Source organism: Crocodylus siamensis, chromosome 2 (genome assembly GCF_052110815.1).
Source record: "Crocodylus siamensis isolate JL-2025a chromosome 2, ASM5211081v1, whole genome shotgun sequence".
NCBI lineage: Eukaryota > Metazoa > Chordata > Crocodylia > Crocodylidae > Crocodylus > Crocodylus siamensis.
This window is the reverse complement of record NC_143396.1, coordinates 281,583,492-281,608,081: the sequence shown is the minus strand read 5'-3', so window position 1 is coordinate 281,608,081 and position 24,590 is coordinate 281,583,492. Positions and strand designations below refer to the sequence as shown.

General features: G+C 43.0%; 1 protein-coding gene across 1 annotated transcript in view; it reads right to left on the bottom strand.

The window, feature by feature from the left end:
• ESR2 (estrogen receptor 2) overlaps positions 1-24,590 on the bottom strand; it is a 39,315-nt gene that overhangs the window by 2,204 nt on the left and 12,521 nt on the right. The window contains exons 4-7 of the mRNA XM_090035015.1: positions 17,221-17,520; positions 7,893-8,031; positions 5,234-5,367; positions 583-757 (exon numbers count right to left, since the gene is read on the bottom strand). Coding sequence (XP_089891141.1) covers positions 583-757; positions 5,234-5,367; positions 7,893-8,031; positions 17,221-17,520 — 748 coding nt within the window. The remainder of the gene's footprint in view (positions 1-582; positions 758-5,233; positions 5,368-7,892; positions 8,032-17,220; positions 17,521-24,590) is intronic.

Sequence of the window (24,590 nt, the reverse complement as noted above, 5' to 3'; positions counted from 1 at the left end):
TTCAGAGAGATTAAAGGGTCCTTGGATTCGATTTGGCCACCGAATCGGGTCAAATCTCTGCCAAATCAAATCAGGGACCAAAGCTTCACAAAGCCCTACTAAGTATCAGCAAACACTTCAGCCTATTATACTATTAATTTAGTTGGTAGGATTAAATTAACAACTGTTCCCCCAGGCACCCCCGGCAAAGACCAGGACCAATGGATACAAACTCCTGGAAGGCCGCTTCAGGCTTAATACCAGGAAAAACTCCTTCACAGTCAGGGTGTCCGCACTGCGGAAGAAACTCCCTCCAGAGGTGGTGCAGTCACCTACCCTGGAGGTTATCAAAAGGAGACTGGACAGTCACCTCGCTGGGGTCACCAAACCCTAGTTTTCTTCCTGCCTAGAGCAGGGGGGCTGGAGCCAATGATCTGCAAGGTCCCTTCCAGCCCCTCACAATCTATGAATCTCTAAATATTATAATAATATTAAGGGAAAGTGCTAACATTTTTACACTGAAATTAAGAGCTGGGCTGTGGTTTGCTGCTGTAACAACAAATGCTACAACTGGAAAGTACCATGTAGTTTGCTAAACATTACCTGGCATGCCTCACATGAGACAGTAGCATCAATAAGTTAGCAAGGCGAGTTGTTTGCTGCTGTGAGGAGATCCCAGTTTTGGCAATAACCCACACCAAAGCATCGGTTACTACATTAAGTAAGTGATGGAGCTTCTGGCTGCTTTCAGGCTCTTCTGCTGATAATGGAAACATACCTAAACAAAGATGACAGAAAAGCACCGGCAAGTCATGTCTTCCAATTGCAGCATTAATGGGCTTCTGAAGTAACGGTTCAATAGAACCTGGAAAAATACATTTCCAAACCCACTAAAACCATGTTTTGCTGCTCCAGTATATATCTACATGCTATTTAACTTTGATTTTTTATTCTGTGACCAGTTGTCATGCATTTGCATACTGAATAAGCATCCCCCAATTGAAACCATTAATATTTGCAATATATGCCAAAGACACAGAGCCAGATTCTTGATTTGGTGGCTTGAGCTTATCCTAAGCTGTGGGAAGAAGCACAAGTAATATTACACCACTTCCGCATGCCCTAGTTTGGGTCTTCTAAAGGGGTTACTCTAGTCTGAGTAAGAGCAATGTCATGATTACTCTAACCTGTCCTGGATATAAAAGTTGCTTCCCACCTCTGAAACATGCCAGGCCCAGGAATAGGGAGCCAGCAGAAACTGGTATGCATCTGTATTTGGTGCTTTGCTGAAACAGATATTTATTGACTATTAGATGAGGCCCAGCCAACTCCAAATTGTGACATGTTAAAACAAATACAGAACTTACAGAAGGACCAGGCAAGCAACTGATTGGGCACAGATAGGGCAAACGCACAGAGACAGATATTTAGTGAGGGACAGAGCTGTGAATGTTATCAGTGGAATAGCGTAAGGGATTTACTAAGAGTACCAGTCTATTCTCTTCTGGACTCCTAGGTGTCTGAATTTGATCATCCACATGGCATTCTTTGGATACATACATCCCAAAAAACCGCTTACCCAGAAGTTGGCATTCTACAATGCCCACGTAGCCTTACGCACCTGGAGGGCAATGTAGATGCCCAGGTCAATCATCTGTTCTGGCTACAAAGTGAGTACATGCTCCTATGTCTTCCCCCCCACCAGATGAGTGGCAAGGCTACTCAACTGGGAAGCTGGATGCCCTGGGTCCCACTCATCCAAGAACAGGTTTGAACCTAGGCCCTAATAACATCTCAGCTCAGCACTCTAACCATCTCACCACTACTTATCCTTGTCTCTAGCACTGCTTTTGAAGCTCTTCCTCTGGGCAGCCAGGGAGGGAAGGCATGTAGGAGATATATGGGGCCAGGAAGAAGGGAGCAAGTAAGAGGTTGTGTGGCTCCAAGGATTGTGCTGGCTTGGAAGGAACAGAGCCCTAGCTATCATAAGCCCTTACCTACAGTTGGACAGATGCTTATTCCCTGCCATCAATTCTTTCCCCAAAGACTGTGTAAGCGGCTCAGCTTCCAAAGGAGCACTGGAAAAGGGTGTGAACAGCAGCTGCTTCTAACATGGTGATTAAAGGATGTAAAAGAGGCCCTGGTCCAAACCTCCACTGGGTGAGGGGGATCCTGGACCACCAGCATCCCAGGTGAGTACCAGGCCACACACCCATGCCCATTAGTTGTGGGGTTTTGACAGCTCAGTTTCTGGATGGCTAAGGATGCAACATGTCCAGAAGGAGCACAGGTAGAGGCTCTGGACACTAGGGCACACATTCACTTTGTGCGACTATGTAGCCAACAGTACACTCTTGCTGCAAAGTAAAGGTCATGTTTCAGGTTGCATACTGCTGTAGAATAGAAATATTACCTGCAAATCAAGGGAAATTATTCTTGTACTCTATTCGGTACTTGTGAAGCCTCACCTAAAGTACCATGTCTAGTTTTGGGCCCTGTGCTTAAAACAAGACATGGACAGTTTAGAAAAATTCCAGAAAAGAACAACAAAATTAATTCAAAGTCTTAGAAACATGACTTATAAAGAAAAACTGACAGAACTAGAATTATTTAGTCAGGTTGAGATATTATTGTAGCCACGATGGTCCAAGAAATGTCAAGAGTCAAGGCAAAGCTTTTTTGTGATATCTGGTGTAGGAACAACTGTATAGTTGGGAGAAGTGTTGGACAAGCTTTCAGACATCACATGCCCGTCCTCAGGTCAGTGACCTTGGCTCTTGGATTATTTAGTTTGAAGAAGAGAAAACTGAGGGATGCAGATATACTAGTCTGTGCTTGCAGGGGTCAGGATAAGGAGGAGTGGGCTTTAAATTACAGCAAGGGAAATTTAGGATGGAAATTAGGAGCTTTCTGACTATGAGGGTGGTCCAGCTACCTAATAATAGTGGGGAATCTCCATCCTTGGAAGTTTTTAAGAGCAGGTTAGACAGACACTTGTCTGGGATTATTTCATTAAGGTTGGTCCTGTCCTGAGCCTGGGGCTGACTAGATGATTCATCCAGGTGTGTAGGGCTGTGTCTCCATAACAGTAAGACACAGGTTGGCATTCTGCGTTTTTGGGACCTTACACAACCAAACAATTGTCATGTAGATGACTAAATCGGGATGTCTGGGCATGCAGAAAAAAAAGGATTGCGACCCTGAAGCATTAATTATGGACACAAAGTGTTAAAAAATATTCTCTCTGATGACACCAGATAACTATACCAATGGAAATAACTGAAAACACACTACAAGACATTCTGGAAAACTCAACTCAGACTGGAAATTTGAGAGACATGTCAGCTATTGGAATCTCTTGCTGAGTGCTCTTTTTATTTCCAGCAAGGGAAAAAACCCCAAGATTTTATGTTAATGCCACCCTCAGAATAAGTACATAGCATTGAATCCAGCATACACTGCTTGAATCCCAGCAAAATTATAATAAATACATACTGAAGGGCTTCCCAAAATTCCCAGCACTGTATATACATTGCTTTCAGAAATCAAGGACTAACAGTACTATTGCTGTGGGCTCCTAAATCAATTAGACACTTTTTTAAAAATCCCTGTTTAATTGCTTCTATGTTTAAAAAACAGGCACGTGCTAACAGCCACCACCCACAAGAGATCAGCACAACGCAAACACTGCAAAATGATCGATAGACATAGCCTAGGTTTGCCTGCAGGTGCAATGAAAGAGCCTAGCAGTGCACCAAAGATGTAGATACGTATACATACATCAGTGATTTATAAACCCCATACTTTAGAGCTCCAATTTAGGGGTAAGGACCACATTCCCTTTACAGGGATCATGTTTAAATTTTTGCATAAATCTCTCAAGTGGCCTTTTTTCCCTACCCCCAGTCACCATATTACAACCCCCCACCAGAGACGATTTACAAATTGAGGTTTTAATTAAACTTAACTTCTCTGAACAAGCAAATAACCTTGCCTGAAGAGGCACCACTGCTATTCAGTCTCCCCATCACCTTCCTGACTCTCCAAGAATGCTACCCACGTTCCTGGCTGCGTCCCCTTCAGAGGAATCCCAAATCCATCACTGAGAATGTACCGACAAATATGAGCCTGGCTTTCCATTATGAACATGAAGAGACCTTTGTACGTCTGGGCAGTTCTTTACCCATCTTGACAATCTGCTGCACCAGATTTAAATCACAGAGATCAATGCAGCACGTTATTAAAGAAGGGCAAATCTCTGTTTTTGGTAAAAATCCTGGTATGCCACTTATTTCTAGACAGACAGCAGCTGGACGTGATTCTGAATTGTGCTGGGGCTTGGACTGAAATCAGCTGACGTAAACAATATCCGATTTGTTTATGTAGAGGTTGCATGGGGGTTTCCGGCGAGAAGACCTACTCTGCAATGAAATTACAGTGGGCTGCAACTCACAAGGCAAGAACAACACTTGCTCATGCTTTGGAAGAGACTGCACACTGCAGATGCGATTCCCAAAGAGCACTTGGCAGACAGATCAGCTGAATGCTTTGAAATGTTTCTGCTGATGAACTGAAATGAAAACGACCACAAATTGTTAGAGAGGAGGTTCAGGCTGGACATCAGGAGACATTACTTTACCGTTACGGCTGCTAGGCTCTGGAAGGGGCTCCCAAGGGAGGCGGCACTCTCTCCTACCCTGGGAGTCTTCAAGAGCAGGCTGGACAGATGTGTGGTTGGGGTGATATGACCCCAGCCCCCCGTTCCTGCCCAGGGCAGGAGGTCGGACCTGATTATCCGTTTAGGTCCCTTCTGACCCTAAGCACTATGATACTATGACATTATGAAAATAAAACACAGGACAGTCACTCCGTCCAATCAGTTGCTTTACTGGCATCTAGGGAGACAAAGGGGCTTATTACACTGTGAATGCACCAGGATACAGAGTTAGTGGCAGAATTCCTTGCTGTTTCCCCAGCATCAAAAAGAGCATACTCTTTGCCCTTTGGTGGTCTATATAACCAAGGACAAGGACTTTCAAGCCCATTTTAGTCCATCTAGCAGGGGCCTAGAATTTGCCAGAACCAACAAAAAGCCACTAAAAAAAATGTTAGCAACAAAAACACTTTTCCTTTCACTCTGTTTCAAGGATCTTTATATCTGGGAATATTTTTGCCATTTTTAGAAAAAGATTATTTGCCCACCCTATATAATCAGCACAACTTGACATATCTCAAAAGGTAGATGTGCACTTACTGGAATTGAGAAGGATCATAGCTTTGACACACAGGTATTCCTTGTGCTGTAATTTCAGCTCTCGAAACCTCGACGTTGTGGCCAGGAGCATATCAAAGATTTCCAAAATTCCTTCTACGCATTTCCCCTCATCCCTACAGACACGTTTAAAATATTACTGAAAATGATGTGCAATATTCGGCTCCCCCGCAAAGTATTATTTTATCCTAAGATACATATATGAATTTATATTCAGGCCATTTTGTAAGCAGTTCAAAACAACACTTGGCAAACTAAAGTCTTTGACTAGTGATAATCAGTACAACTCTAATGAAGTCAGACTCCTATTTATGTCACATACATTTTAGACAACTGAGATATTTAAAAACCAGACAGCAGAGAAAGATGGCATGAACAGAGAAAATCTTTGAGAATTTCCAAATGAATATGATCAGAGAGAAATCAACTTAAAAGTTGCATTATATGTAACAGGTCACCTCTATTATGCAACTGATTTTTGCTAGTTCCTCAAGTGTTTGCTTAAAACAGGTTTAACTAGGTGTTAAAATGGTCCCATTTTGTGAGATATTTTATCTACCAAGTTAATTGTCCTGCTGGACAGCTAGTCTGAGGCACTACATTGTGGAAGTGGTGCAGGGAACACTAGGATCTTGAACCAGCTAAAATCATCTCTGAGTTCCTATGACCTCGTCATTTGATTTGCAGATGCCAAAGATTCCTTCATAGTGTGGTCTTGTTCTTAGAAAGTGGCTGGCACGTACTGTCTGAAAAGAGTGGACTTTCAGATCTGTGTTCTGAAAACGTCACTGCTCAGAAGCAACTGGACGCAGCTAAAAGCAGATCTTTCAGCAATCAAAAATCCAGGAATGTGGCATGCAGCACTTTTAGCTTGAGAATTTACTTATGAAGATCCTTTTTTGTTTTGGAAAACTTAATTACACTGGGGGGAGGCAACCTCCAGCATGGGTGTCACAAGTGGCACAGGCAGCCTCCGTGCAGCACTGGTAAATGCGAGAAGAGGGAGGCAGCACAGTGGCAGATAAGCCAGGGAACAGAAATCAGAGCATCAGAACAGACAGAGAGCACAGGGCAAGAAGCAGAAAGCAGAGAAGAAGATTGGGTAAGCAAAAGGGCTCAGTATGGCACACTGGGGATAATTTGCAGCATGCCTGCCGAACAGGTTGACCCCCACTGAATTATATTATTATTGTTATTAATTGCAAGTGCTACTGCAGTAAAGCTTCAGTCACGTAGCAGAACCCCATTGTGTTAGCTAATGCAAACCCAGAATAAAATTATCATTCCTGTCTCTCAGAGTTAATATCTAGGGAACAACAGGCCAGTAAAGACAAAAAAAACCAGAAGAAAACTATGGGCAATACTTGGCAGCACAATGACCAGAGATCTCAGCACTCCAGCTGCTAACTATTGCCAAGACTTCATTGCAAAGAAAAATTTTAGCATGGGGTCTGGAGAAGGACGAGCTAGCCCAGCTTGGAGAGAAGTGAACTTGCTCAACAAAGCATGTGTGTGAAAAGATGCATTGCTGCAGGGTCAGAATATCTTAATAAAAACCAGATCAGGAACTAAACACATCTTGTAAACATTTCTAAATGTACAGAATAATCTTGATGTCTGTTAACCCAGGATCTGCTCCCATTCACAGAGATGAGGGAATGTACCTAACGAGCCTTCAGTATTTCAACTGTCCTCTAAGGATTTTCCTACAAGAACCCAACACACATTGCTTTTTCTCAGTGATGTCTTACTGTTACCTTGAACAACTCATACGCTAAGACTTCTGAAAGCTGAATTAGCTTCCTTTGCTATAGAAGCAATTTTGCCTTTTAACTATTTGCAGCATATGCGACAACACTTTACAACTGACATAAGCACGTTGCTTTTATGGATCTGAATTTTTGCTTTTTATTCATGTGTCAACAAGTTTAAACATTTTAAAGCCAGCTTGGACAGTAGATCGCTACACTAACTTTTCACCTTCAGGAAAAAGGACTCCAGTTTTGATCATGTCTTACAGAAAAACAGTCATGCTACATTTCACAGATTTAGCTTGCTCTGCTAAGGAGATGCCTAAAAATAATATTTTCACTTGTAACAAATGAAAATTAACCTATAGGAAAAAATTCAGTTGTCCTTCTCTACACAGTCAGAAATTAAAGTTTGGTTATGGATACAGATGGATAATATAAGTGGTGCTTATGTGATACGATTTGGCCAGATATCTGTTTTTCTGGGAGAATCAACTTAATGGCAAAAACCAACACACACAGTATTGAATTTAAAATATTAAGTTATATGCTTTACACTTGGGAGTCTATAGATCTGGACAATGACAAAAATAAACTTAAGTCAATATTGGTAAATAGAACATGATTATTTATATGACCAGACTAAAGAGTTCAGAAGTTTCTAATTCACTTGAGAATATTCTTTATGTTTAGAATTCTTGATCCATTTTAGAGATTAGGGACCTCAAGACATTACCATGGTAACGTCATTTATTTCCTTTATTTTAGAGTGATACATTAATAGCATCCCTAATGCCTACCCACTTATTTTCATCCATATGCTGAAAAGCAATGCAAGCTTAAAAATCAAATATATGCATGTATATAAATATATATATGTTTTTTCTCACCTGTCTAAAACAAGGTCTGGTGCAAAAATTAGTTTGCCGGGATGATCAATCGATCTCCACATAAGACCCACCATTAAAACTTCCATCCAACAACTCTCCAAAAGCCTCACTTGGTCATACAGACTAAGCTCTATGAAGCCTAAAACAATGAAACAGCATCAGATGTGTCCACCTATTATTTTTCTCTACTTACAGAACAGCAAAGACATTAAAAAAGCAAAGAAAATATTTCAGGTGTTTGAAACAAAAAGCCATGTGTGCATATACTGGGGAGAAAACCATTAGATTGAAGTGTTCTGTTCTGGAATCAAAGGTGTAAATCTTGATCAGGAATAAGACATTCATGGGCACATAACGAGACAAGTGAGGAACTAATGCAAACATCATAAAGGACCAATCCAATGGTCGCAACCATGTTTAGGCCGAAGTTCTCAAACCCTGGTGCCTACCACTAGCAAAGAGTTTCCATTTCAGATGAGGTAGGGTTCCAATTCTTCAGACACCATATAATGGAGTATTGACTACACAGGCTGTTTATTCCTAGCCTTCTTCAGACAGCTGTGTTGTGACCTGAAACACAAGATTTCTATATCCACTCAAAATTGTTGCTTTCTTGCCTGAAGCACTAGAGGATGTTCTCACGATAGACAGAGTAAGGAGCAAATGGTCTCAAGTTACAGCAAGAGAAGTTGAGGTTGGATATTAGGAAAACTTTCTTACTAGGAGGGTGGTGAAACACTGGAACCTAGGCTAAGTATAGACAGTCAAAAAGCCCAAAGTTGAATCAGTGCAATCTTTGCAGGTTAGTTTAAGCTGCACAGATTAAACTGAGGGACAAGTTAGCAGACATCTACCTTTGATTCAAGAAATGCAGCCACATGCCTGCAGTGGCTCAGACCAGTAGCCGGGGGCTGCTAGAGCAGGCTCTCTGGCATGTAACCAGCATGAGATGTGTGTTCACTTCCTCTTCCTGTGGCCCTTGAGGTCTCTGGGATTTGTGTTTCCCAATCACAACAGCAGGACTCTGCAGGGTTGCTCATTACTTCCTCTTCCTGCATCCAGGTACCTCTGGGATTTGTAGTCCACAGCTGCAGCCAGCCATAAGTTTGAGCATGAGAAGAGGCATTTAACCCCCACCCTGGCCCTAGACCCAAGCCAGGGTTGCCTGGAGGGGGGGGCGGAATTCCCCCCCACCGCAGACATGGCTGCCTCCCCACCTGGGCTTGCCCCCCCCCTTTGTCAGCCAACCCTCACTGCTCCATTTAGGGAGCAGAGGGGTGGGGCAACACTTCTTTGCTGGAGTAGACAACCCAGCCCAGCCCAGCCCAGGTCTGATTGTGATTTAACTTGAACCTGGCAGGGGTCTGGGACGAAGTTTCATAAGCCAGTTTGATCCAAATCAGTGAAGTCTGATACTACATTCAACCAGGTTTATCTTAAACCAGTTTTAGCCATCTTGAAACTGATTTATGTGCACTGAGCTTCTGTTCTATTACAGATTTAAATTAGTTTCTGATCACTTAAACTGGTTTATGTGTAACTTCTGTCCCTAGCCATAGAGAGGGGATGGACTCTCCACCTTTGAAGATTTTTAAGGCCTGGCTAAACAAAGTCCTGGCTGGAATGATCAAGCTGGGGATGGTCCTGCTTTGAGCAGAGAGTTGGACTACATGTGACCTCCTGGGTCACTTCCAACCCTAATGTTCTGATTCATTAAAACATGCAATTAATTTTAAAATTTGACTGAGTAAAAGCACATAAATGAGCCCCTATGATGTGTGTCAGGGTATGAACTTACCTTCAAGTAGCTGATGCTCTACAACTAGCTGTGTATACATCCTTAACTGTGGCGCATAAAAAGGTAGCTTCTCCCTTAATGAAAGTGGAAACAACTGCCTCTCATTTACCGTACAGTAAGTTACAGTGGGAGTTTTAACCTTGACTTTACTCACAGTAATTTGTTCATACGACCATACCCTAAGCTACTGGACTCTATGTCTAGAATGAGTTTCATAGATCAAGGCACACTGCATAAAAGATCATTTCTTTCTAACCATTTTAAAATTTGTTGACTTTCAATTTCAAAATGCTCTCTTCTTGTATTAAGAAAAAGGACAAACAAGAGCACTGAATTCCCCCCCCCCCCAACCCTGTGTATTCTCTGATTCAACTGCCACATAATTGCCATGGAAGTCACTACAGGATTCATCACTTGCTGCATGGTTGTGCTCAAGACCCTGAGCTTTCACTGTTTGTAAAGTATGTTTCTAGACCTTGTTGCTTGAAATAAAATCTTGGAAATGTCTTCCTGACTAGGAACAGAAGTTACACATAAACTGGCTTAAGTGATCAGAAACTCTTTTAAACCCGTAACAGAACAGAAGTTCAGTGCTCATAAACCAGTTTCTAAATGGCCCAAACTGGTTTAAGATAAACCTGGTTGAATGTAGCATCAGACTTAATGTACTTAGGTCAAACCAGTTTTTGGAACTTCTGGCCCAGAAGCCTTCCTTGTTCAAGTTAAATCAGTTCCCCAGCACCCCAGGATGCTTTGCAGCCCTGGTACTGTCTGCTCAAGCAGAGTACGGTTGGCCCTACCCCTCTGCTCTCTAGCTAGAGCAGTGAGGATTGGCTGACAAAAAGGGTGGGAAAGCAGGCTGGGGATGCAATCTGGTCTGCTTTTCAGAGGTGGAGCAGCCTCTGCCAGACTTTTCCTCCACTGGAGTGGCAGGGGAGTGGACATGGGCCAGCAAGCTCAAGTGGAAGTGACGGAGGGGGACTTTAACCCCCTCCATGGCCCAGGAGACCCCCAACCCAAGTCTGCATGGGGGGGAGGGAGGGCTGCCACACTTGGATTCATAGTCTTTAGGGGCTGGAAGGGACCTCCTGAGATCATCGAGTCCAGCCCTCCTGCCATAGGCAGGAAGTCTGCAGGGCCTTTTGAAGGAGTCCAGAGTAGGTGCTTGCACCACCTCTGGCGGGAGTCTGTTCCAGACCCTGGACACTTGGACTGTAAAGAAGATTTGCTTATGTCCAGTCTAAATCAGCCTTCCAGGAGTTTGTGGCCATTAGACCTTCTTATCCCTTAGGGAGCCTTGGTGAACAATGGTTCTCCCAGATCCCGGTACACGCCTCTTATATACTTATAGGCTGCCACCAAGTCCCTCCTGAGCCTTCTCTTCTCCAGGCTGAAGACTCCCGTGTCCCTCAGCCTCTCCTCATAAAGCCTGCTCTCTTGACCTTTGATCATGCGGATGGCTCTCTGGACTCTCTCAAGATTATCCACATCCCTCCTGAAGTGGGGGACCCAAAACGGGATGTGATACTCCAGCTGTGGCCTCACTAAGGCCAAGTAAAGCAGGAGGATGACATCTCCTGCCCTCGCCACCCCACTCCCTGTTCCAGTGGAGAGCAGGGGGCGAGGCCGTGCCCTGGCCAGGACCAGCAGGGTAAGCAGGGAAAAAGGATTTAATCCCACCCCTCTCCTCTCTCCCACCAGCACAGGACCCCACCCAGCATCTGCCTGGCTTTTCCCCCTGCTCGAGTGGTAGGGGGCATGGCCAGACGCTGGGCTGAGGCAAAGAGGGAAAGGGAGAGGGATTAAACCTCCCCCTCCCCTCTCCCACTGGCAGAAGATCCCAGCTGGGGTCTGATCCTATGCCAGTGGGGGAGGGGAGTGGGAGTTAATCCCTCTCCCCCCCTACTCTTCACCTCAGGCCTGCGCAGCAAGCAGGGGGGAAAGCCAGGCAGACCCTGGCTGGGCTCTGAGCCAGTGGGAGAGGGAGGAAGCGGGGTTTAATCTCCCTCCTTACCCTGCATTGTGTCTCATGCTGCCTCCCTAGGGGCTGGTATCTAGCCATGCCCCCCACTGCTTGGGCACAAGCCTGGCAAGGACTGCTTCCCCCCTCCCTCTCCAGGCACACCCTGGCTAGGTACTGTGCAGGCCAGGGTGGGGGTTTAAACCCCCCCCCAATCATACTCAGCTCAGCTTCCCTCCAACCTTTTGGCCACTGCTGCAGGGAAGGGAGGGCTGCTCTAGCACCCCCTGGCTTCTAGCTTGAGCTGCAGCAGGCATGTAGCTGCATTTCAGGAATCAAACCCAATTCACTTGCAAATTGGTTCAATCTACACAGGTTAGACTAACCTGCAAAATTGAATCAGTTCAGGCTCAGGCTTTTAAAATGTCTATACTTAGCCCCTGAGTCTGCTTAGAGTCAATGTTTCAAGATATCAGAAATATAACCTCCTCCATTTTGATTAATGGAGCATTAACACTGAAACTTAGATGACATTTTTAAGCCTGTTGACGTCTCAAAAACAATTGGCTGCTGTGCTTATCCCAAACCACTTCCCATGCAAAAATTTCCAATTGCCCATGGCCCATGGCCACCAAAACCTACAGGTTCACATTCTGGCATTATCTACAAAATAAGCATTGTTAATACAAAAAAAACACATCTGGAACAGTAGGGTTGTGCGAGGCTTCGGACAAAACTTCAGATCCAGAGAAGCTTCAGATGCTTCGGGGTCCCAAGCAGCACATCCGGGTCCAAGCGCTGGCCTCGTTTGGCTTCCCAAAGCAGTTCGAAACCACCTTTGGCCATAGGGTATAACGGGGAAACAATCAAATATTTATAATTTTGTTGTTTTTTATCTGATTTGGATGAAATTTTCAGGGATGGTAGACTCTGAGAGGATGAAGCCTATCAAAGTTTCAAGACAATCGGTGCAGGGGTTGGGGGGGGAACAGTACCCAAATTCTTAAAAGCAAAACTCATGTCACATCTAGGTGTTACAACATAGCGGGGTAAAAACTGCAGGGGTGGTAGCTGTTACTGAGGCCACAAAGCCTTCCAAGTTTCAAGGAGATTGGTGCAGCTAGGGGTATAGAGCCCCAGAACCCCCTTGCACCCATCTCCTTGAAAGCTGGCAGGTGTTGTGGCCACAGCAGGGGCCACTATCCCTGCAGCTTTCACCCTGCTGTGCCTTAACACACCCAGGGTCACCCATGTCTCAAGTTTCGCCTGTCAGCAGCTTGAGGGGCAGTTCCCCCCAACCCCCTCCACCGATCTCCTTGAAATTTGGCAGGCTTTGTGGCCTCAGTAAGAGCTACCACCCCTGCAGTTTTCACCCCCTGTGATGTGACACACAGCCATGACATGAGTTTGGTTTTCAAGAATTTGGGGTACAGTTCCTCCTAAACCCCACCACCGATATTCTTGAAACTTGGCAGGTTTCATGCTCTCAGCAGAGTCTACCATTCCTGCATGTTTCAACCAAATTGGACAAGAAACAAAGTTATTCATATTTAATTGATTCCCCCATTATACCCTATGGACAGATCTCCAAGGCGGCTCTGAAGCTTCAGAGCTGCTTTGGCCAGATCAAGGCAGAAACCCGATCCAGAGCTCTGGATCAGATCACGGCCATTCGAAGCAGCCAGATTCAAAGCCAAATCAGATCACTCCCAACTCACACAGACTTATTAAACAGCACATGTTGTAAAAGCGGAAGATAAATCCAACATCAACCTAAATAGCAGCGGTTCCTGTATGGATTGTATCATTCATTTCCATATTCAGTTCAATAAATAATTCAATTCTTAATTTGATGCTAGCACAGAATTTCAACCACAGTGTCAGATAATCCAGAACCAATTTTCTGAGTACACAGGACCTTATGGATACTGTTCAATATTTTGTATGGCTATCATGTGCTATATTTCAATGCGTCTTCTCTAAACCAAGAGATTTAGATGAGTCAAGAGTAGAAAAGACAAACTATTCTAGCGGATGGGTGCCATAGCAAACAGTGTAGTAAGAACTTGTCATAGCAAGTATGACTCTTGTATGAGACTTGTCATGGCAATACTCCCTAAAATAAAGCTACAATATTAATAAGATTAAAAATATTGTAGTATCAATGTTACATCCTCACTTGCAATACTGCCTTCAGTTCTGGTCACCTTGTCTCAAAAGGAATGCGACAGAAATATAGGAGATTCAGAAATGGATGACAATATAAGAGGCATCCTTGGAAATTGTTAAACAGCCTGAATGACAGTAGAAATGACTGCACCTGCTTTCTGATAAGTTAAACTACCTACCTCAAAAATATTCAGCTTTTAAAGTAAAAAAACTCATGATCTAGATTTCTGAGAGGCTAAACTGAGAACTTTATTTTAACTCAATCATGTCAGACTAACCTAATATTTTTCTATGATAGGATAACTGTCTTAGATAAGGGTAGTACAGTGGAATGAACCTCTCTTGAGGCATTTGGTACTCTGTCTCACAGGACATGTAAGGTGGTTAAGATGGGGATTAATACTAGAACTGCAGGAGCTGACAGAGAGACAATAAGTTATCCTGAAAGCATGGAGAAAAGTTACTTCAGGGATCAGCTATGAGCCCACTCTCTTTTAAATACCTATTTTAGTGACCTACACTGGTGCATGAAGCAGGACGGCAATAATGATTATTCCTTATAAATACATTCAGTTGTACATACTAAGGAAAGAGAAAAACTAAGTTAAAGAAAAATGCTGCTACAAGGTCAAATAGGGATAAATGGGTCAGGAAAAATGCTAGACCATACTGGGTACTGAGTGAAAGGAAGCCAGCCACAAGATGCTAAATGCGCAGTGGCCTAATACTACTGTACAGTAGCATATTAGCACTGTTTCTGATGCGACGTGCTACCGTGCAGTAGTATTAGGCTACTGCGCATTTGGCATCTTGTGTAGATGCATCCTCTGTGGCAAAATAAGCCTGGATGATAACATGAAAACTAAAAGGGATTTCTTATCCAGCTGCCCAAGGTCTAACCTTTTAGCCTGGACCAAAGGCCTCCAGCAGTTAAAAAAAAAAAAAAAAAAAAAAAGCCCTATAAAAAGTAGGAAAAAATTAGAATATTACAAGAGGAAAAACAGGTATTTTTTTAGCATTTCTCCTGTTTAAAGGATGTGCTCATTTGTCCTATTATGTATCACTTTTTTGTTCAGGAAAAAATATTTAAAAAAAAAAAACACTTTCAAAAGAAAGAATAAGAGGCACTTAGGAACCAAACCTTGTACCTGAAGAACTGTTAAAAACTCAGCTTTGAAAATCAGGCTGCTTATTTAAACAACTGAAGATAGAGTTAAAAGCCTAACTTTACACATCTAGTTTTGAAAATGCTGATCTCCTACATCCTGAAGTTTAGCTACCATGATTACTTTGGATTTTTTTTAAACCAGTACTATAGCAAAAGTTAATTACTACATTATATGGATGGTGGAACTCACTATTCAGAATGTATTCATTTTTATGTCACTACTTCCATTCTGTGACCCTTCTATTTTCTACTTTTTTCTAAAACAAATGTCTAATTTTACTCTGTAACACAAGGGAATTAGAAAAAAATAACCACACGCAAGATTGTGATGATGGTTCTAGTATCTGTATGATGGCTTCTAAGTGCCTTAATAGCTATGTTTCTTCCAACAGTTGGACTATCACTAAGAAAAGATTTGATTTGTAAAGTTTCTCAAAATAAATTCAATAACAGGGAGCAAAAACCAAACCCAAAGCAAATGTCAACAAAAAAAAATAAAGCAGTTAGCGCTCTGCAGATGCCTGTTTCATTTTAAAGATTAAAGCCAGATTTTGGAATCTTGAAGTGTGAACATAGGGCCTGCTCTACACGTTACATCCATTATGCAATTACCTTGGTTAACTCAATTTAGACTGGGTACATGCACAAAATTAACTATGGTGCCATAAAAAGGTCCAACCAGCTATTGCTGGGAAATATGTAATAATTTTATAGCTGGTTTCTAGATTTAGTGTACATATGAAGCCTGTGCCCCTGCAGCTGGAAACCCTATTAGTTGATCGAAGCTCCCAGCTTGGGGGGGCAAGTGCTCCCCCAAGCCTGGGAGCTCCCAGTCACAGGAGCATGTGCCTCCCGCCCAGGTAGGAATGCCATTAACCTATAGGACTCCCAGCTGTGGGACCACCCTATGCACCAACACAGCTGGGATCTTCCAGGTACAAGGTGCATGGGACAACCCTGTGGATGGGAGCCCTGTCAACTGAGGGCACTCCCAGCAGTGGAAACTTTTTTCTTGTCAGTGCATGGGGAGCCTAGGATAAGGTTCCCCCTGCACCAGCTCTAAGATGTAATGAGATCTGACTGACGATCCCACAATCACACATCCTGCCATGCATGTGTGGCATGGCAGGACACATGTTTGCGTGGATCACATTTTCAATCCCACTGCACCTCTACCTACACGTGTAGGGGGCCCTAAGCTAAAACAAAATGTCTGAAATTCTTTGCAATGGAATATTAAAAAACAATTTGAGGTCAATCAAGTGTTTCATTTTGATCAATTTTTTTATTTTTATTTTGCATTTGCAAATCACTAAATAAAAGTTCTGAAGTAACAAATGACAAGGATGTCCTAAGGTAGATATCTTTTATTGGAACAAGTATGTAGTTGGGATAAAGTCAGACAAGTTTCACCGCATAGTGAAAAACATCAGTGGAGAGGGAGGGAGTTGAAATTACAAGACATTTGAAAATGAATTTGGGTCCATGAAAGTTTCCAACAGCTTTTACAGAAACAGATTATGCCAATGCATAACAGGCAACACTGCTTATTGCTCTTTCTTACATAAGTTTTCAGAAATACAATACCTTGTATAACCAATCATTAAAAAGCTGTATTTCCTGAATATTCCTAATGACATATGCCTCTAGAATACAAAGGTCATCATTCTAAACTCCTCATTACACACCAGTTCACAGCCTGATGCTTTTGTATAACAACCATTGGGCAAAATTGGGTACACACATGGAGTTTTCTTCAGCTGAAATGGAAGCCCTTCTTCAGCAGGGAAAGAATTAGGTCTCCCCTAATTTTAAAATAAGCTAGATACTGAAAAGTTAAAAACTGTTTAAAACCTCAAAAAAGGCAAACTACAATTACTGTCAACACAGTAAAATATGCTAATTTATGGTTCCTAACAAAATTGCTTAAACCTATTTGTGAGATACAACTGAAATCATATGTTGCGTTAATTGTGGCTTTTCACAACAAACAAGTATTTGTTAACTTTGAAAGGCTTATGAATACTTTGTACATGGTCATTTTCTAAATCAAAACATTTTGGGGAGGATTATGAAGAACAGAAGCGATTTCCCAGCAGTTTTCTAGAACAACACATTACGCATTTAATGCCACTTTGCTGATACTTCAGCCACTTATTGCATTAATGTTACCTTAAGGATATTTGTACTCAGTACACAATTTTTAATTTAAAAAAGCTTCTGAAATTCTTACCGGGAATTTTCTTTGCCCAGCCAATCATGTGAACCAATTCTTTGTCTGCGAGTTTGGTCAATGACATCATCATGGAGGCTTCTGTAAATGGTTTGTTAGGACGACTCACCAACACATTAGGAGGCTCAGCTTCTAGTAATGTTAAGACGAACTGCTCTGGACTGAGTGCACTAAGGAGGATTTCTTTCACCCAGGTAGCATTTTCACTATTCTTTTTAGCTTTGCCAGTACAGTGCGTTTGATCCTCTGAATTACGATGACGACGTGAGATACGATACCCACAGCGCTCTCTTCTTGAGCCTGAGACAAAAATCAGATCATTACATTGTGATGTTACATGAAACCAAAGATGTAAAATAAAACTACAAAAATCTTCAGCAAAATCCTTTGCTTCCATCTGTCACCTGAGGCACTATATTTATCATTAGAGAAAAAGCTTTTACTTTAAAACAGATTCAAAACGGAAAACAGACCTTATGAAGAGAGGCTGAGAGCTACGGGACTCTTCAGCCTGGGAAAGCGCAGGCTCAGGGGCGACCTGGTGGCTGCCTATAAGTATATAAGGGGTGTGCATCAGGATCTGGGGGAATGCCTGTTCACCAGAGCGCTCCATGGGATGACAATGTCAAATAGTCACAAACTCCTCCAAGACCATTTCATAAGGAAAAGGACATAAGGAAAAACTTCTTTACTGTCCAAGCCCCCAAGGCCTGGAGCAGACTGCCACCAGAGGTGGTGTGAGCACCTACTCTGGACTCCTTTAAGAGACATTTGGGTGTTTATCTTGCTGGGATCCTGTGACCCCAGCTAACTTCCTGCCCCTGGGGCAGGGGGCTGGACTCGATGATCTCCCAAGGTCCCTTCCAGCCCTGATGTCTATGAAATCTGTAAACAGCACAAAAGACTTAACCAAGATGCAATAGGTCATTTGCAGCCATCTTTTGCTTTGTTTTCCAGGAGGATTTTTTTCTGTAATCTTTCAAAATCGACAGGACCCTAATCTTTCCAAGACCCATTCTTCATTCCAAAACTGTTTCACTCATCTTAGAGATATAAAACTCAAAAGAGAAATAAATTTGAAATGGGAAGACAGAGACGACCTGAGCAGGGTACGGGGCCCTGGGGCAAATCAGCCTGTACGGGCCCCTGGCCCCAGACGTGAGGAAGCTGGCAGGGGATTCGGCGCCAAGTTGGGGGGGTGGGGAGCAGCTAGACGTGAAGCTGGCAGCAGCATGGAGTCGCAGCACCACTCCGCCCAGCTCCATGGGGCCCCCAAAGCATGGGGTCTGTGGTGGTCACCCCAATTTGCTCCCCCTACGGACAGCCCTGTGGGAGGAAGACAGGCCCAGTCCACCCACTCCTGTGAATGGCATCTTTTTCCACAGAATTTAAGTGCAAAGCAGTCTTCCTCAGTAAGACATGGTATAATTTAAAGTAAGCCAAGGACCTTGACTTGATCCTCATGTCAAGTACATGTAATATTGCACCAGTGAATCTCAACCTGGGCTCTGCAGCACCCTGGGTTGCTGCAACAGCCTTTGAAGGGTACCATTGGGAGAGAGGAGAAAAACAAGATAAGCTCAGGCTCCGGTGAGATGAGTACAGGTTCCTCCCTTCATTCACAGCAGCGCAGGCTTTTCCTTCCCAAGTACCGCTCCCCCGCCCCCCGGCGCCTTCCAGGCCCTCTTCAAGGAAGCAGACACTACAAACAAATACATTTGTTTTTGTAAAGGGGTGCCACTCAATTCCCAAGTTTTGGAGGAGGGCCTTACATCTAAAAGGGTTGAGAATCACTGTGTTAAATAAAGGGTCAAGTATTGAAATCCTTCAAAGTGCTTGAAATACAATCTAATCCCACCTGACCATGTGCTAATTGAGACTATTAGTCTGCCTAAATATTCTTCCCCTCAGAATCAACTCTCTGCCACCATGAAAAGCAGGGCTGTTTGTTGTGCCATGCTGCCAGGAAAACTTCAAGTCTCCCGTAATTCGGGAGGCTACTGGAGATACAGGCGATTCCAGGGGACAACAAATGTGCCACCAGGGATGGGACTGTGCGTCAGAGGATAAAAATGAGTGCTCCAAGGGGGGACACCCAGCACAGCATGCCAGCCAGCACTCACTGGCCCTCAAGCCACGAGTGATGGGATATTTGTCTAGATGGACCTAGTATGTTATTACATTGACCTGTTGGGTCTCCCCCTCCTGCCCCCAGTTCCATTTATATTCTGAAGATGGTTTGAAAACCAGGGGAACAAAATGTGACAGTGCACCGACAGGATTATTTTTGGCCTACTGCCATTTGGTGATTTTTTCCGAGTAAATAACCTTTAACGTTGTCTGGAAGGGTTAACAGCAAGCTTTAACAATGTATGTCTTGAGTTCTATGTCACCATTTGAATACCACTACGAGAGAAAAAAGAAAAATTGTGACCTCATCTGGGACCATTCGACTGCAAGTTTTACTAAACTCCAAGTCCACGAAGAGCCAAGAACAATGACTCAGAACTAAAAGGGGAGGGAGAGGGATGTGGCCCCCAGTGGATCCCCAAAACTCATTAAGTGTCCCGCCAGTCAAAACAATTGCCCACCCCGTCCTTTCGTCTTCCTCGGCTGCAATAATCCTTATGGAAAAAACTGTGCTTGAATACTTTCATCACATCGCTCTCACAAAGGCTCCTGTGAAAGTACGGGAGTATGACCAGCTATGAATTTGGACTTCCTGTTTTGGGGGCTTTATGATGGTTTTGTAGCCTGTAAGTGGTAAGGGTCAGGGGGATTCACACCATACTGATGGATTCATCTCCTAAAGCCTCTAGACTTGGTATAACCAAGAATTAATTAAGACCTTGGGGCCAACTGGAGAGGGGAAAGAATTTGGTCCATTGAGCACAGAGATGAGGAAACTTTCCAAAACACCACTGTACTAAGCATCTGAGAAGTTTTACCATCTAGTGATTACACAGGGAAGCCACCATTAAACTTCCAGCCAGTTTCTGTATTAAGTTCTGCATTTTATCTGCTTCCAAACTATATTACTCTTCATAAAATGCAATGGAATATTCCTTTTTAATTTTTGTTAGGTTCTTCAGCCCTACTATCTGTCCTCATATTATCTTCCAAGTGGTGATACATACAGGCTTTACTAAAATTACAATTGCTAGACAGCATCTTCCCAACAAAGCATCATATTCTTTCAAATTACTTTAATATGAATTATTCACCCCATTCAAATTTCTTCTTATTACTGGCATTGTTTTTAATGTAAGTGTCAACATTCGTGCAAGGTTTCAAACATAACAAAACTTGCACTTGATTTCAGTAAAACTAACTCTCTTACACATCCAGTGCAAAATATCAAAATATACTAGAGTTATGACATCTCTCCTTAAAAGACCATTTTTGCTACTAGAAATGCACTTTATGGTAAAGAAAAAAGTAAAACAGGAAATTGAATTATAATTTGAATTTAGTTTAATTACCTTAAGCTGTCAAAACAAAAGATGATTCACTTGCCAACACATGAAGAATGCATCTCATTAGTACTGAAGGGGACGCTATTTAATTTGATATTAAAATTTATTTCGTCTAGTTTTGGAAAAAAGGCAATTATAGTAATACATGACTAATACAACATAGCATTTTGATCTTCCAGTTAATTAGGGAGTCATGATCTAACAAGCTTTAAGTTGATCAAATGCTGCTTGAATTACCAAAAATGCTTTCTTTTAAAATATTTCACACTCTTAATATGTTTTCCCGTCTCCATTTTTATATATGGCTCTAGGTTTGAATGTTTTCATCACAGGCTTACTAGACCAACTCTATATTTGGTGTAACTAAATATGGATATTTGAAGCTATGTGTCTGAAAGGCACTAGAGTCTGGGTTTGCTTCTCACCTGCCACAGACTTTCTTATATCCCTTTATGGCAACTAATTCAAAGCTGTTTCTCAATATCCAATCTGGAAAATGCGGACAATGACCAATACCTGCAAGGACAATACCAGAAAGCTCCAAAAGATACTCAGCAGTGGAACTCTTCATCGACTCAGCTCCTCCAACGCTGTAAAGGAGCTCCCAGTCCACACTGAAAAAGTAAGACAAGTTGTGGGCAAAGACACCCATATTTCCTGGAAGGACAGGTTTGAGTTGAGAGGTTAATCAGCATGGTGATGCATATACATCACCTGCAAATTATCCTTTTTTTCCTGCTACACTTTGCCTGAGCCTGCTGGACTGGGTTTATTTTTTACTTGTAACTTGCATAAATTTGGCTTTCCCCTTGTGCCAGTTGATGGTGCATTAGCTGCTTTTCCACAGCGGGTCAAGTTTCTGCTGCAGCTGATGAGGTGTTTTCTCCAAGGTGCAATTTAGCAGGACATTGTTCTTCCCTGGCCTGCAGAGTGAGTGACATGGACTTCCCAAGGTGAATTTTGCAGATGCTGTGTCTGAGGGGTTTTTCCTTTTTTCATAGTAATGTTATTTCCCCATAATAAATCTTCATTTTCACCTTAATACAAAATTCCTAAGCATATATTTCACCAACAGAGCTGTAACCTGCTAATTTGACTTCTTAGACATTACTTTTGTAATGATGCCTTCCACTCTTTATAAAAAGGGTGGACGTAAAATACAATCATATTTTTAAATATGTAGAGCTTGTATAGATTCAGCCCGAAAGGAGACTTTGGTAGCTTGTCAATGTGAAGTTACATTAATACTAGCTTTGGCAAATTTGGGGTTTAATTAATGGACACTTTCCATGCAGTGGCAGGAGGTACACAAAAGAAATGGTTAAGCTGAGGCTGAGTAACAAAACCCCTCTACCGAAGTAGACAACCTCTGCTGACCTAAAGTCCCTCCTTCCCTATCAGACATCCCATCCCAGACCAAACTACTCATTAGCCAATGAACTGGGAAAAAATAAATATTTCAGCTTAGAAGAAAGAGAACTCTCCCTCCTAAAAAGGAGGGTATGCCCACAAGTTCATGTAATTCAGGGTCTTGTAGGAAGAGGGCATGTGTAGAGCGATCCCTCCCCTAATACGTCCTCCCAGTTAGGAGCAGTATAAGAACACAAGATGTTTAAAGCAAACAGCTAACAAGGACACAAAAATGAGTCAGAAATGCAATGTTTTGTTTCATGAAAAAATAGAATTTTATGTCTCAAGAGAGAAATAGGGAGACTTAATAATGCAAATGTTTGAAATAAATGGACACACAGAAGTCAATGGAAATGTTGCCTGATGGAGAATGGCATGACAGCTCATAAAATCTATACTATGAGGCTACACTTCCGCTGCTCGCTGCAACTCAAGGCATAATGTTGATGGACATCACCTTTTCCTCAGAGATATCTTGAAACTGAATTGATTAGATGCTTTGAGACAAGTGGGTTTGATTACCAGATATGTAATTTTTATTTTCCTTTTAGTGGCAAGGGAAATCGAACTAGGCAGAACGCTCAAATAGAATTCATAAAACCTACTTCTCAGTTTCAATTCAGCTTTTTTAGAAATGAGACACTCATGTTAATTTTTAGATAACCACCACATTTAAGGGTCAGTTTTAGTCTGAGATGCTGAAAACTAGATCTTTACATCCCCCATCCCCCCCGCCCAAATAAGCTACAACTCTTCATTTATAAAGACATAAAGATGTTCAACTGGCACCACAAACCAAAATTTGGATTGCTATGTTATTGTTACCTATTGCTATCTCCATAATGGCCACACCCTCATTAATGACTTGAGCTCCTTATCCTACTGCCACAGAACGAAAAAGATCCTTTCTCCAAAATGCTTCCAGATACATTTTCATGGTTTTCATTTCCAACTGCTATGAAAATAGGTTTTGCTTCCTTTTAAAAACTACTTCCCTGAGACTATGGTTAGAGGCCTGAAGAGCACCCATACAAGGAAAGGCTGACAGATATGGGACTGTTCAGCCTAGAAAAGAGAAGACTTCGGGGGGATTTGTTGGCAGCTGGAGTACTGCGTCCAGTTCTGGGCACCGCACTTCAAGAGGGATGTGGACAACCTGGAGAGGGCCCAGAGGAGGGCTACTCGCATGATCCGGGGACAAGAGGGCAGACCCTACAATGAGAGACTGCAGGACCTGAACCTGTTCAGCCTTCACAAGCAAAGGCTGAGGGGGGGACCTGGTGACCATCTATAAACTCACTAGGGGGGACCAGAAGGGTTTGGGGGAGACACTGTTTCCCCCAGCGCCCTCTGACATAACAACGAATAATGTCCACAAGTTGTTGGAGAGGAGGTCTAGATTAGACATCCGTAAGAACTACTTCACGGTCAGGGCGGCTAGGAGCTGGAACCAACTTCCAAGGGAAGTGGTGCTGGCTCCTACCCTGGGGGTCTTTAAGAGGAGGCTCGATGCCTACCTGGCTGGAGTCATTTGAGCCCAGTTTTTTCTCTGGCCCAGGCGGGGGGTCGGACTTGAAGATCTACAAGGTCCCTTCTGACCCTACTTCTATGATTCTGTGAAATATATCAGGGGAGATCATCAAGGTGAACAACTATTCACCAAAGCACCCCAGGGAAAACCAGGAGCAACGGTCATAAATTCCTAGAAGAAGGTCTCAGGCTGGATATAAGGAAAAATTTCTTTGTGGTTCATGTCACCAGACTCTGGCAAAGACTCCCAGCGGGGGTGCTGCAGGCACCTACCCTGGAGATCTTCAAAAGGAGACTGGACGCACACCTTGCAGGGGTTATTTGACCCTAGCAGTCTTTCCTGCCCAAAGCAGGGGGACCCAATGGTCTCATGAGGTCCCTCACAACCCCTACACTTCTGTGAATTTGTGACTTTACAACCCAGTTAGATCTCAGTCGCGCTTGGCTTTATGGACAGGCTATAGCAATTTTCAGAAGTAGCTATATTTCCATTTACAGGTTTTGGCCCTGACTTCATGAGAGCAAGAGGGAAGTAAAGTGGAAGTGTGCTATGGGAAGTGTGCTGGTAATGAGCTGGAATGCATTGTCAATAGAGAGAAGGATCAGCTCATCATACAGGAAGGGGCTGGAGTAAGAAAACAGGAGGAAATTTAATAGCAAAAAGCATAAAGGGTAATGTGAATTTCTGCTAGAAGTTGAGGGAGCATCTCCTGAAAATGACTCAGGAGGAGTAAGGCCTGGGTGTATTAGCTAATCACAGGACGACCAACATGAACTGGCTACACAGAAAGGGTGAATGTGACCCTAGGATACATCGAGTGCAATATTTCCAGCACAGATAAGGTGGTATTAATGACATTGTACAAAGCACCTCATCTGGGAGTTATGCAATTCTGGTCACCTGTAAACATGAAAGATGTGAAACCAGAACAGGTCTGGGAAAAGGCTACTAGG